Source organism: Anopheles bellator, chromosome 2 (genome assembly GCF_943735745.2).
Source record: "Anopheles bellator chromosome 2, idAnoBellAS_SP24_06.2, whole genome shotgun sequence".
Lineage (NCBI taxonomy): Eukaryota > Metazoa > Arthropoda > Insecta > Diptera > Culicidae > Anopheles > Anopheles bellator.
Genome location: NC_071286.1, coordinates 28266249 through 28277719, shown reverse-complemented (window position 1 = coordinate 28277719; position 11471 = coordinate 28266249). Strand labels below are relative to the sequence as shown.

At 53.2% G+C, this 11471-nt stretch overlaps 1 protein-coding gene across 2 annotated transcripts in view; it reads left to right on the top strand.

Moving 5' to 3' along the window:
• Nucleotides 1-5741: 5741 nt before the first annotated feature.
• The window catches only part of LOC131208325 (innexin shaking-B), a 15449-nt gene continuing 9719 nt past the window's right edge, over nucleotides 5742-11471 (top strand). The window contains exons 1-3 of one of the 2 annotated variants that reach the window (XM_058201029.1): nucleotides 5742-5792; nucleotides 6037-6170; nucleotides 6244-6433. In XM_058201029.1, the coding sequence (XP_058057012.1) occupies nucleotides 5742-5792; nucleotides 6037-6170; nucleotides 6244-6433 (375 nt within the window). Of the gene's footprint in view, nucleotides 5793-6036; nucleotides 6171-6243; nucleotides 6434-9599; nucleotides 9659-11471 lie in introns of those variants that run through there. The other variant, XM_058201028.1, reaches the window with a different exon arrangement.

Below are 11471 nucleotides of genomic sequence, written 5' to 3'. Positions count from 1 at the left end.
ATCACTTTCACTAGTGTACACACCCACACTCACCACAGCCCCCGTCCCCCCCCACCCTCCCGCTCACACGCTCACACTCGCAGCACTTACAACGTTAAGGACGTCACCGGGAACGGCTGACGAAATGACAAGAAAATCGAATTCTGCCCTGCCCGAGAAACACTGCCACGGAGCGTCGTCGTTGTGCTAGGAAACCGGAATGGATCGGTGCGGTTGACGGTGCGGTCAATGTGTGCGTTCCGCCGAGCTCAACTCCCGGCGGCCCCATTATAGTGGGTCCCAAAAGCAGGCGGTTCAGTGGGTCAGTGGACTCGGCACACACGGCCCGTGCAGTGCAGTGAAGTGCCACGGTTGGCGGTTTGAAACCGAGCCAGAAAAAAAGAAAGAGCGCGAGAGAGAGAACGGGAGAGAGCCGGAGAGAGAGAGAGCTCTAGGTGCGTGCGTGCGTGGCAGCACTGGACTGGACACCAAACATGGACATCAATTCGCCGTCACTGGTGGCAGCAGTCGCCGTCGCCGCGGCCGTCGACGACATCGTCGAAGAATCGTCACGTTCCGGGCACGCCATGCGTTCCGTCACCACGACCGGAAGTAGTCGCACTAGCAGCAGCAGCACCGGTTCGGCCGTGCACTGATGGCACCCGGCTGGGTCGTCGGTCGGTTGGGTCGGTACTAGATCTTTCGGTCACATAAATGTTCAGTGATTGTGATAATCGTAAGAGTTTTAAATCATTTCGGAGTGCCTCGCTAGTGAGCTCGCTTCTCGACGGGGGCGGATCGACGAAGATACACCCGCTGGATCCCAGTATCACCCTTGAGTTCGAATCAACCAATGCTCCTGACCGCGGGAGCATTCATGATTCCTCCAAACTGCTACACATGGGCAGAGCTAGTTCCAGCCGAAGCTCGATTGATTCCAGGAGAGGACTACAACACAAGAGGTAAGCCGAGCCCGGTCGGGACTAAGGTTCCCCTCCCCCGCCACCCCCATCCCAACCCACCCTGCACCCACACTCCTAACCCCGCCGAACGGGGGCCCCCGAAAGGTTGAGCCAAATCTGAGACGTTTCAGAAGAAGAGCAAGGATGATGATGAGGATGTCCAGGATGTCCACACGGCGTAATTAACTTTGTCAGCAACCGGGCACGAGCTGCGGGACCCTCCCGCGGGATTCGCGTCGCCCCCTCCGTCTTCACCTTTTCCGAGAGCTGTCAGAGTCGCGGTGGGCCGGCCCTTTGAAGTGCTCCTTAGGCTGCTGTTGCTGCCCCTGTTCCTGTTCTACAATCAGTAATTACTCTTCCCTGCCAATGAGAGCCACAGAGAGGACCCCCCGGGTTAAGACACCCCCCCGGGCCCGGCCCCGACCGGCAGGACTCCCTAATGACCCTTGATTGCGTGAGGAGGGTCCACCCGGTGGCCGGTGGCTTGTGATTGATTATGATGCTTTCACTCCCGGCTCCCGGTGCCCGAATATTGCCCGAGACAAGATGATATCCCCCGGACCCGATGGCGGGTCCTTAAGCCAGCCAGCAGAGCAGAGCACACAGCGGAGCGCACGGAGCTCAGCTCCCCGGATTCGCCGGTTTCGTCCTCGCCGTCCTCAGCCAACTGGAACTGTTTTAATTCATCTTCATTAACACGCCTCTCGCAGCTCTCGCTCTCGCTCTGTAGCGATGGTCATCGCCGGGGCTTCCGCTTCCTTTGCCACGCTCTTAATGAACGTATCGCGCCGGATGGCAACAGGTTAAGCAGCTTGGTGCTGTTAATACTTAATTTGCTGGCCTGATTATGATTTCGGCCGGATTCCGGGGGGGGGCCGGGCGACGGCGCTTCTTTTGGTGCACCCTGTTTCGCTGACACCATAGCACCCCCACACACAGGCGACTCGGTGCCCGGAAGCCGTACGGACGATCCGAGTCCCTTTTCTGTGGGTGGCTTCTCCACATGACTAAATGATAAGTGATGGAGTACACTGTGTACTCCGAGTTGATGATGATTAACATATGTGGTGTGCGTACGTGTGGGTGTGTGTGAGGGTCCTGCATCCAGAGATCTTGTTGGAGCATCACACACCCGACTCTGGGCGCTCTCTTTCCGGCCGACTGAAGCAGCGAAGTTTCCCCTAATGTCCTGACGACAGATGGCGTTACGTTGGCGTTGTCAAGCAGGCAGCGAAGAAGTGTCAGACCAACAGCGCGCAGTAGGCTCTGTAGAGGACGTCCGACCGTCTCCTACACTTGCGATGCATCTCTCAATTTGTGTCCGGTCGAAGGAAGTAGAATAGAATAGATTGTCGTATTGTTTTCTGTGTTCTGTGCCATCCACCAACGAGCAACTTCCACTCCCTCTAACTGAACATATCAAGAAAAAAACTAATAACGCAAATAGCGAAAACAACTCAACTTACCGTTTACTCATCCCAAACTAACCGTATATTCTTCTTCAGGAAAAGCACAAAGCGAATCTAGCATGCGTATTTTGACATACACTGGTCCCAAAGACTACTACACAGATTCACACAAAGTGCTAACAAAACTTACGGCCTTTTAAGATACAGTTAGGTTTATCCAGCAACAGGGGTGAGTCGTTATTCTTTACTTAGCAGAACAGTTTACCTTTTCGTTACCCTTTCTCGATTTTCTCATTCCTTTCTTTCCATTCAGACTCTATTGTTGCCTTTTTTAGCCCATTTTTTTATACTACTACTACTACTACTACTACTACTACTAACTAGTACTTTCGCCAGTATTTACCTTTTACTAATGAATCATAATAATTACGTTACTACTTTTCGTAGAAGTATATATTACAGCCACATTACGAACATTTGCCGCCTAAATTATGTTTCCACGTTCGAACCCCATTTGATCGCTCATTGATTGATTCATATCTCTCGTCTTTTTCTTTTCCGTTTTGTTCTTCCTTTCTTTGGACCTTATTACCCGAGTTTTTTTCCCCAATCTAGCGGCCAAGCAGTTGGGGTGCCTTTTTTATTTGATATTGTGCATGCCTAGAGCTGATTTATTTGTCTTTCTTTTCAATTCAATTCAATTCACATCTTCTCACTTTCTCACTCTTTGTTAGCGGATTTTGGAGCATCCTTGCTTTGGTTCTGGTTCCTGAACCGAAGCCAAACTGATACATGAAAAAACCACCAATTTCAGTACCGTTTTTTACAAATATCTTTTCTTATAGTTCATATTTGGTTTGAAGTAAGCTTGTTACGTTCTTGGAAGTATCGTTTAGTTACTAGACAGTGAGCAGGCTATCAACCCCTATTTGTACATCTTCCTCGTCCTACTCCGGGCTTTCTTAGGCAAAGTATTCGAGATAATTATGCTTTTCGTACTTCAACTCCGTTAGTAACACATTCTTCAAATCCTCTCTCTCTCTCTCTCTCTCTCTCTCTCTCTCTCTCTCTCTCTCTCTCTCTCTCTCTCTTGCGTAATTTCATCTTATTGTGCAAACACTTTACTAGACACTAGCCAGGGGTATAAGCGTACTGTACTGTATTTGCCTACATCGCCGGTAAAACTGTATATCTTTCATTCAATCAAAGCTTATCCTTTCGGCAGTAGACAGTTTCCCAACTTTTCCCTTTACTCGCGTAAGCCTCTTCGTAGTAGTCTTCGTCCATCGAATCCGGTCTCTATCGCTCTCCACGAAGCAGCATTTCATTAAACTCATTGCCTTTCCTTGCGTAGCGGATTATTTATTAACGTCCCATATCGGAGGAACATAATCGACCGAGCAGAAAGCCGAGAAAGAGTGCTTAAAATAGTAAAGACAGAACGCCCCGGCGAGGACATCTTTCAAATTATGTTAATTTTGCGTCTGGACCCTGGGGTCGGGTCAGGTCGGGCCCCCGGGTGTGGCGCATTGCACCGGCACCGGTAATCAGACATTTTCATTTCATTTCTCCACCGGCAACTTCGGAACGACACCCGAACATAGCCATAGGGGGACCACCGACCGACCGACCGGTCGTAGGGGGTGACTTTTCAAACTGATGGAACACCTTCATCGGGGCCCTCGGCCTCGCCGCGAGCCATGATTTACGGATCGGTGGCTCATGAAAATTTATGATATTATCATAACGAACGAGTGGGCAAACGGCCTAGCGAAGAGCCAGGAGAAGATAAATAGAGGCATTCAGACCCAAAATTGAACACCTATATATCCTGCAGACGGTCTGCACCGACGGTTCCAACAAATTATATTCCGCCTAATTTAAGCTGCGTCGAATTGGCAGAGAACCGACCGAAACCGACACAGATACGCTATATTTATACGTACACATACTCGCTCCACACTCGCTAGTGGTTTCAAGCGAACAATCCGGATCTGGAGGAGGGAAACAAGAAAAAAACAACGGAAAATATCTCCCCACTTGAGCCGACGGTTCGAGTTCCGCGCTTGGGCTGGGAATAGATAAAAATTAAAATACACAGGAACGAAATACAGAAAGAACGAAGAAACAAAAAAAACCGGAACCAGAAAGTTATCGGAGACCGCATCTGTTGCGTTGCGTCAGCCATAACCATTTATCAGCCCCGTCAGCCTCCGTCACATACAAACACACATACAGGATTTCCGCATTCCACTGTTGCGCAATATGTTTCGTTTATTTACAGCTTCTAGTTTCGCTGCCCGCCACCACCACCAATACCACCAGATCCACCAAACAATTTCCACCCCACCTTTAACTGGTTGCCAATAGAGTTGATGCACTTTTTGTCTTCAGAGCTTCCGTAAAATAAACGCAATCGTAAAACAGTACCCGCAAAACCGAACATTCTTAGACACCGATACACCCACACATACACAGTACTCCGACACGCCGCCACACATCCTGCCGCGCCGTAAGCTTTCGATCGAGTTCCGCAAAAGGAGTATCAGAGAAAAAAAAGCAAGCTGAAGTTGATCAACGTTTCCTCGGAACGGAAACGGATGCACCTAGGACACAACCCGTGGCACCCAAATTTTGTATAGCAAACCAAGCTGGAAATGATACACAAACAGCCCCACACACTACTACTGCTGGTGTGGCCGATTGGAGTTACTAGCCACACGCATTGGCAAGCAAACTTTGTACATGGAAGCCGCTTGAGCAGAGACAGAAATCTCACCCGCAGCTTTCTTTCTCCAAAACGATCACCCTTCAATTCTTTCCATGTTTGGCCATTTTACTCTACTCTCTTTAGCGCACTTCAACCAAAAAAAAAAAAAAAAAACCAAGCCAAACAACACAAAGCTGCTGCAAATGCTTCACACCAGACACACGAACCGCACACACTTTTCGCGTGCGCACATTTTTTTGAACATTTTCCGTAGCCAGTTCTCCAGTTCCGATTTCACTTAGAGTCGGCGCCGCCGATCGGCACCGATCGTGGTCGCGATCGGCGCCGATCGGCGGCAGGATACTCTCGGGGGACCTCGCGAGGATATTCTCGGGCCCAACCCGGCGTCCGAGAATCACCTCCGCGAGTGATCCGCGAGGTCGTAAAGCAGCAGCAAAGCTTTGGCTCTGGCCGGAAACGCCACCATCAACTAACCTTCTTCAACTCTCTCTCTCTCTCTCTTTTCTCTTCTCTCCCTTCTCTCTCTCTGTGTCTCATTTTCAAAGATCATTTTCAAAGAAAGTCAAAACCAATCTAGCTGAAGGAGTGCCATCCTATTTTAGAAAGAACCAGGGGGGGCCAACTCAGAGAGCCCCCATAAATTCACCTTCTAGTAGTAATATGGAGTTTTTAAGAGGCGTTTATGCATTTATGCAAGTGAGTAGGTCATCGGTAAGTATCGGATCGCCCTGTCCATGGCCGGACACGTAAACACCAACACCAAAGGAGGGTACAACGGGTCTGCGGCTGGTCCTGCCTTCTTTCGCTTGCCACCACGCTCGGAATTGGGATTTGAGTTAGCGATTTGGTAGTGCAGCGAAAGAGGGTCGTCAGCCAGCCAGCTAGGCAGCAGTTGTGCGAGGGTTTCCCGCGGTTTTCGCAACACTAATCGGGCCGCCACTCTCTCCCCTACCAGATAAACCATGTAAAGACAGATTCTTCAATTTTTCGACTACACACCAATGCAACGGTTATCCTCTTGGTAACGTTTTCGATCGCAGTTACAACCAGACAGTACGTCGGTAACCCAATAGACTGTGTACACACTCGGTAAGTAGTCCTGACCGGGATTCGGTAGCTCCCCCCCCCAACTAACCCGTGATTTCGTGCGGTGGCCTTGCAGAGATATTCCAGAGGACGTCTTGAACACCTACTGCTGGATCCACTCAACCTACACGGTGGTCGATGCATTTATGAAAAAGCAGGGCCAGGAGGTGCCATTCCCCGGGGTCGACAACTCACAGCGGAGCGGCGCGTTAACGATAAGGCACACGAAATACTACCAATGGGTAGCGTTTACGCTGTTTTTTCAGGTAAGTCCCGACCCGGAGCACCCTCTTTGTGCGGGCCAGGGTTCCGGCCCGCCGGAACTCACCCGGTCCCTGGCCCGCTATCCTTCATCCTTCTCTCTGTCTCTCTGTGTGTGCACCCCTTCTCAACACGTGTGACGGTGTGTCTTTTTTGTACCGAGGGTGTTGTTGTTATATCATTGTTGTCCGCAGAGTGTTTCTTGAGTTCCCGTTCTTCTTCTTCTGAGTGTTGTCGAGTGTTTTTTTTTCATTCTGTGTATGTGTTTGGTTCCAAACGGTCCGGACCACGGCCAGGAGCTGTCCCTTCCCCACGCGTGTGTCTCTCCGCACCACATCACTCTCTCGGTGTTCCTATTGTCTATTGGTTTGCTGTTTGGATGGTTGCGTCCACTCCGTCCGTCCAATTTTGGTCTCGGGTCTCTCCGTGGGCTCGGGCTGCTAATTGGTCAGATTGAACCGTTTTGTAGTGAATTCCAAACAAACCCTTTTCGTGACGGGGACTCCGGGGACCGATTTGACGTGTTAAGTGACCGGACCAGCCGTTACTAATTAATAGCACGCATCCGACACCTTCAACCCGGCGGGGAGGGAATGAAAGAAATAATCCACCAGCAGCTCAGCCGAACGCGGGAATCTGACGTTCGTGACGTGCCCGTTTAGCAAGTCACGATAAGTTGCCGGTAATTTGCTTGTTCCGTCGTCGTCCTCGCTGCCGTCGCCGTCTGGAACCCGGGTTATCGCTTCATCGAAACGGCCAAGAGGGGTCCGAGATGATTAAATATGCACGGCCACGGTCCTGGGGCTGTTTTTTTTTGGGAACTTCTTTCGAGCGTGTAAAGAGCGTGAAAGTTAAATATTGAACCGGTTTGATTAAATATTGAACCGGTTCGCCTTTCGACCGGGTTAGCGCAGGACCGGGGACTGTGATTGGCTGCCGTGCAACCGTTTGCGTACTGTGTACGTGCCCCCCCCTTCGCGCCACTTCCCCTCGCTGCAGTGTGTGCGGTTTCGTAAGAAAAACCATTAGAGACGCGAGTGTGCGAATGGTGCGCCCCGTTAAAAAGATGGACCATTTTCCATTCGCCCTCTCTCTCTGTCTCTCTCTCTCACACACACCCCACAAAGGGGTGGTCGCCAGATGGCCCCCATCCCGCGAGGGGCCGCAGATGGTTGAAGACGCATCGATTCGGGAGCGGGAGCCATATTTTAAAGCAATCAGCAGCAGCAGCAGCATCCATTTGCCACGTAATCATCGGCCGCCATCATTGGCGTCATTGCGCCCCCCCCTTGATCACTGCTGTGTGTCGCAACCGATCCGCAACATGACTCGGGGGGGGGGGGTCGTGGCCGTGGCCAGGGGGGTTGATTGTTCGCTCGTAACGCAGCCAATTACGCACCACATATACGCAAAGCGGACGAGCTTCTGGCGCTGCGTGCTACGCTTTCGCCCCTCTGCGGTCGCGAGCGCCCTCTGTCGCCCAGCGGGCGAAACTTGGGCTTTTTCTTGGGCAGGGAGAGGCGGAGCAGGCTCTGCAGCTTCCGATCGCTGATTATCGGTTACCGATCGGCACGTGCTCCATTGTTGAACCGGATGCGGCGAGTCCCGCGGTAAATCCCGCGATCCCTTAAGGGGGCAGAGGAAGGACCTCTGCATGCGCCGGGTGCATCGGGTGCAACAATGGCGTTTCCGTGGCGTCCCCACGGAACGCAGTGGCGAGCAGATAACGCCTTTCAGCGCTCGAGCGCCGGTCGGAAAAATCGGCGAAAAATCCATGAAGGATTTTCCGATTGCCTATCCCAGGCGAGCGCGCGCACCCGTCCCGCTGGCGCCGCCGGGGGATATTGCACGCGTCGTACGTGCTCCCCCCCCTCCGGGTGTGCCTGTGTGTATGTGCGGATGGTTTTACGATAAGATTCACTTTTCAAAAAATCTCCACCACACGGACACGCGGACATACGCGAGCCGCATTGTTATATTTTCGGTCCGCCGTCCGGGACGAAGGGACGTAAAATATGTAGATCCTCGCTCTCGCTCTCTCTCTCTCTCTCTCTCGCTCGCTTCGTCGGCTGTTCGGGTACGGAGTGGCCCCGCCGTCGTCGGTGCGTGCCCGTGATAAAGTGACCGCGTGCAAAGTTCTCAAATTACCACCACCACCGACCGGGGCCGTTCTGTGAACTGATCCGACCACGTAAAATGTGTGTGTGAGAAGGGGAAAGAGAACGGGAAATTTATTCCATGCAATAAATGTATGCAGAAGTCGTGACGCGAACGCTGAACCGGAATCCGGAATCAATCAAGATTAGGCAGCGGCATCGATTGTCTCGGCCCACGGACTCCGACAAAGGCAAAGAAGATCAAAAAATGTGTAAAAAAATATACAAAACGAGCCCAACCCTCGACTGGTTCAGAAAACAGTCTAAAGTTAGCGAAAAGTAACCGAAAGCCAACGGGAAAATCATCTCCAACAACTCCCAAAACCGACCAACGAAGAGGGAAAAGGGAAAACGAACAACAAAGAAGCGGAAAAAATGCCAAAAGTACTGTCGAGAGTGCAGAGCAAACAGGGAAAAGGGAAAAATGTGTCAAACGATGCACCAAAACGGACCGGCCAGCCAGCAAGGAAGCAGCAAGAAGCCAAACAAAAAAGGAGGGAAAAGGATAGCGGACCGTCCCCGAGTAAAGGCCGGCGGGGAAGCCGCGTAACGACTCCGCGCCGCCAGTGCCGTGTGTCGCACCCAAGGCACTCGCTCTCTCCCTCTTCCTCTCCCTCTCTCTCTCTCTCTCTCTCACGCACACACACATTACGTATTTATAAACATTTGGAAAATCTTCAACAACGGGCACGACGACGACGACGACGACGATGATCGTGTCTCTGCGTGCATGTGTGTGTGCGGTCCCCGGTGGTCCCCGGGGGCCCGCTCTCCGCAACCATTCCCCCCCGTCCTCCGTCCCAGGGGCTCGCTCGTCGGGGTGCCAGCGACCATGGAAAATCGGGGCCGATTCGCGGGATCCCGATTGGAGCGGCGGCGACGACGGGATGACGGCGGCGGTGGCGGGGACGGAGACGACCGGACGGCGGCTGCGGCCAGGCCACACGGACGGAGAGATATTTATGTTTAGAGCAGCGAGTGCGTTACTAGTGTGAGCCGAGGCGTCGAGACGCGAACAACGCCGCGCGTTTCGGGCCCGGGTTTTTTGTTGTCCGCAGACCGGCCGTGGCCACGGTGCGCGTGTTGTGTGGAGCGAGTGCCACGCGGGCGCGAGCGCGCGCGGCCAGTGCGTGCGTGCGTGCGTGCGTGCGTGCGTGTTTACAATTAATTTTATCCACCTTACCTTACTGGCGCACCTGGGACGGAGCGGATCGGAGCGACGTCATCCTGCGGGGCGCCCATCGTTGTAACCTGATCCGGGGGCTGTTGGTGGTGGTGGTGGTTGAGTACGGCTTGCGATCGCACGCCTCCAACAATGAGCATTGTGAGGGAAACAATTACGAGGATCGCGCTGGACCCGGTGTGTGACAGATGCCATTGTTTCTGTGGCCCGTGACGGGCGTGGACGTGTCTCGCAAATTGCAGCTCCCGGTAAAGGACCCCGGCCCCGGGCACTGTGGTTCGCGTGATTCACAATTTATTCGTGACAACCCCTCACGGCGGGCGGTGAGAGGTGGGGGGGTGTAAGTGGAAATTCGTCACCCGAAAATCCCAATTACCGGTGCTGCCTGCGGCGACGACCCGGATGCAGAGGCACCGGAAGGAGTCGAATGTCTGAATTCCACCCAAAACTGGATGACAGCTTCTGCCGGAACGGAACACCGGAAGTGAAAGGGCACCGGATTGATTGATGGAAATCGAAATGATCATCCTCCTCGTGTGTGTCGTGACTCGGACTCGGGTGACGTTCGCATGTTGCTCTCGAAATTCGCGCCGAAGCCGCCGGAGGATCTGTTTTACTTTCCACGACTCGAGCGGGGGTGAGGCGGAAGGGTGGACAGGGAGGGGGGGGTGGGGGGGGTGGTGTCTATCAATCCCTTCGATTGCCCTTCGATCGGCGAGCTCGATCGGGTCGACCTTCGGAACGCGCGCGCACGGCGATGATGGATCCAATTTCATCATCGTTTTCGTTGTCGGCGGCATCGGTGGCCCAGGGGCGATCACTGGGACTGGGAGGTTGCAGCAGGACAGGACAGGGCAGAGGGGAGCGGCGGGGGGGGAGCAATCGTCGACCTGCAACCTGGTGTCTCCGAGCGAGTGGAGCGAAAAGAATCGGTTCTGTTATTTTTATTTTTTGAGTGCCCCGTTTCGCTCCAACAACTCCCGCCAAGGGACCCCACAATCTCTCTATCTCTCTCTCTCGCTCACACACACAAACGGCTTGCTGTCTCGCTCACTCCCAAGCTGGCAGTATTATTCAGCACCCATATATATATATAAATACTGGTCAATTTATGTGTGCGGCTCGCGCACACAGTCGCCAGGCGGTGAATAAAGATTTATACTTCGCACGCCTGCGTCTCTGTGTGCGGCTGGCCCGTGAAGAAACCCATCCTAATGGCCGCGTGCGAGTTTTCCGCTTCACGATCGTGCGTGTTTCGTGCACGGCCGTGCCTAACGACTCTGCGGTTAGTTCCAACCCGCTCGCCCGCCCTGCCGCCGCAACGCACGATCGGATCGATCACTCGAAGTCGGCTGTACGTGTGTCCGTGTGTATGTGTGCGATTGGAAAAATGGTTCATTCAACTACACGTGTTCCACGCGCATGGGACCGCCGCGTTCAACCCGAAGGTGCGTCGGATGCTGGCCTCCGAGCTGAGCGAGAGCGAAAGGTCCGATTTTCAACACGATGGATTTATTAAACCACCCCACCCATCCGCCCATCCCGCCCACCCCGGGGATGGGTGGACTAATAATCGTTTGCAGCAGAAGGGTTGGACCGACCTGGCACCTTCGACGGAACGTTGGTGCGTCCCGGGCAAAACCCGGAAAAACTGGGACAACCGGGTGACTGGACCCAGGCACCCAGTAAATGGCCATGGGCGGG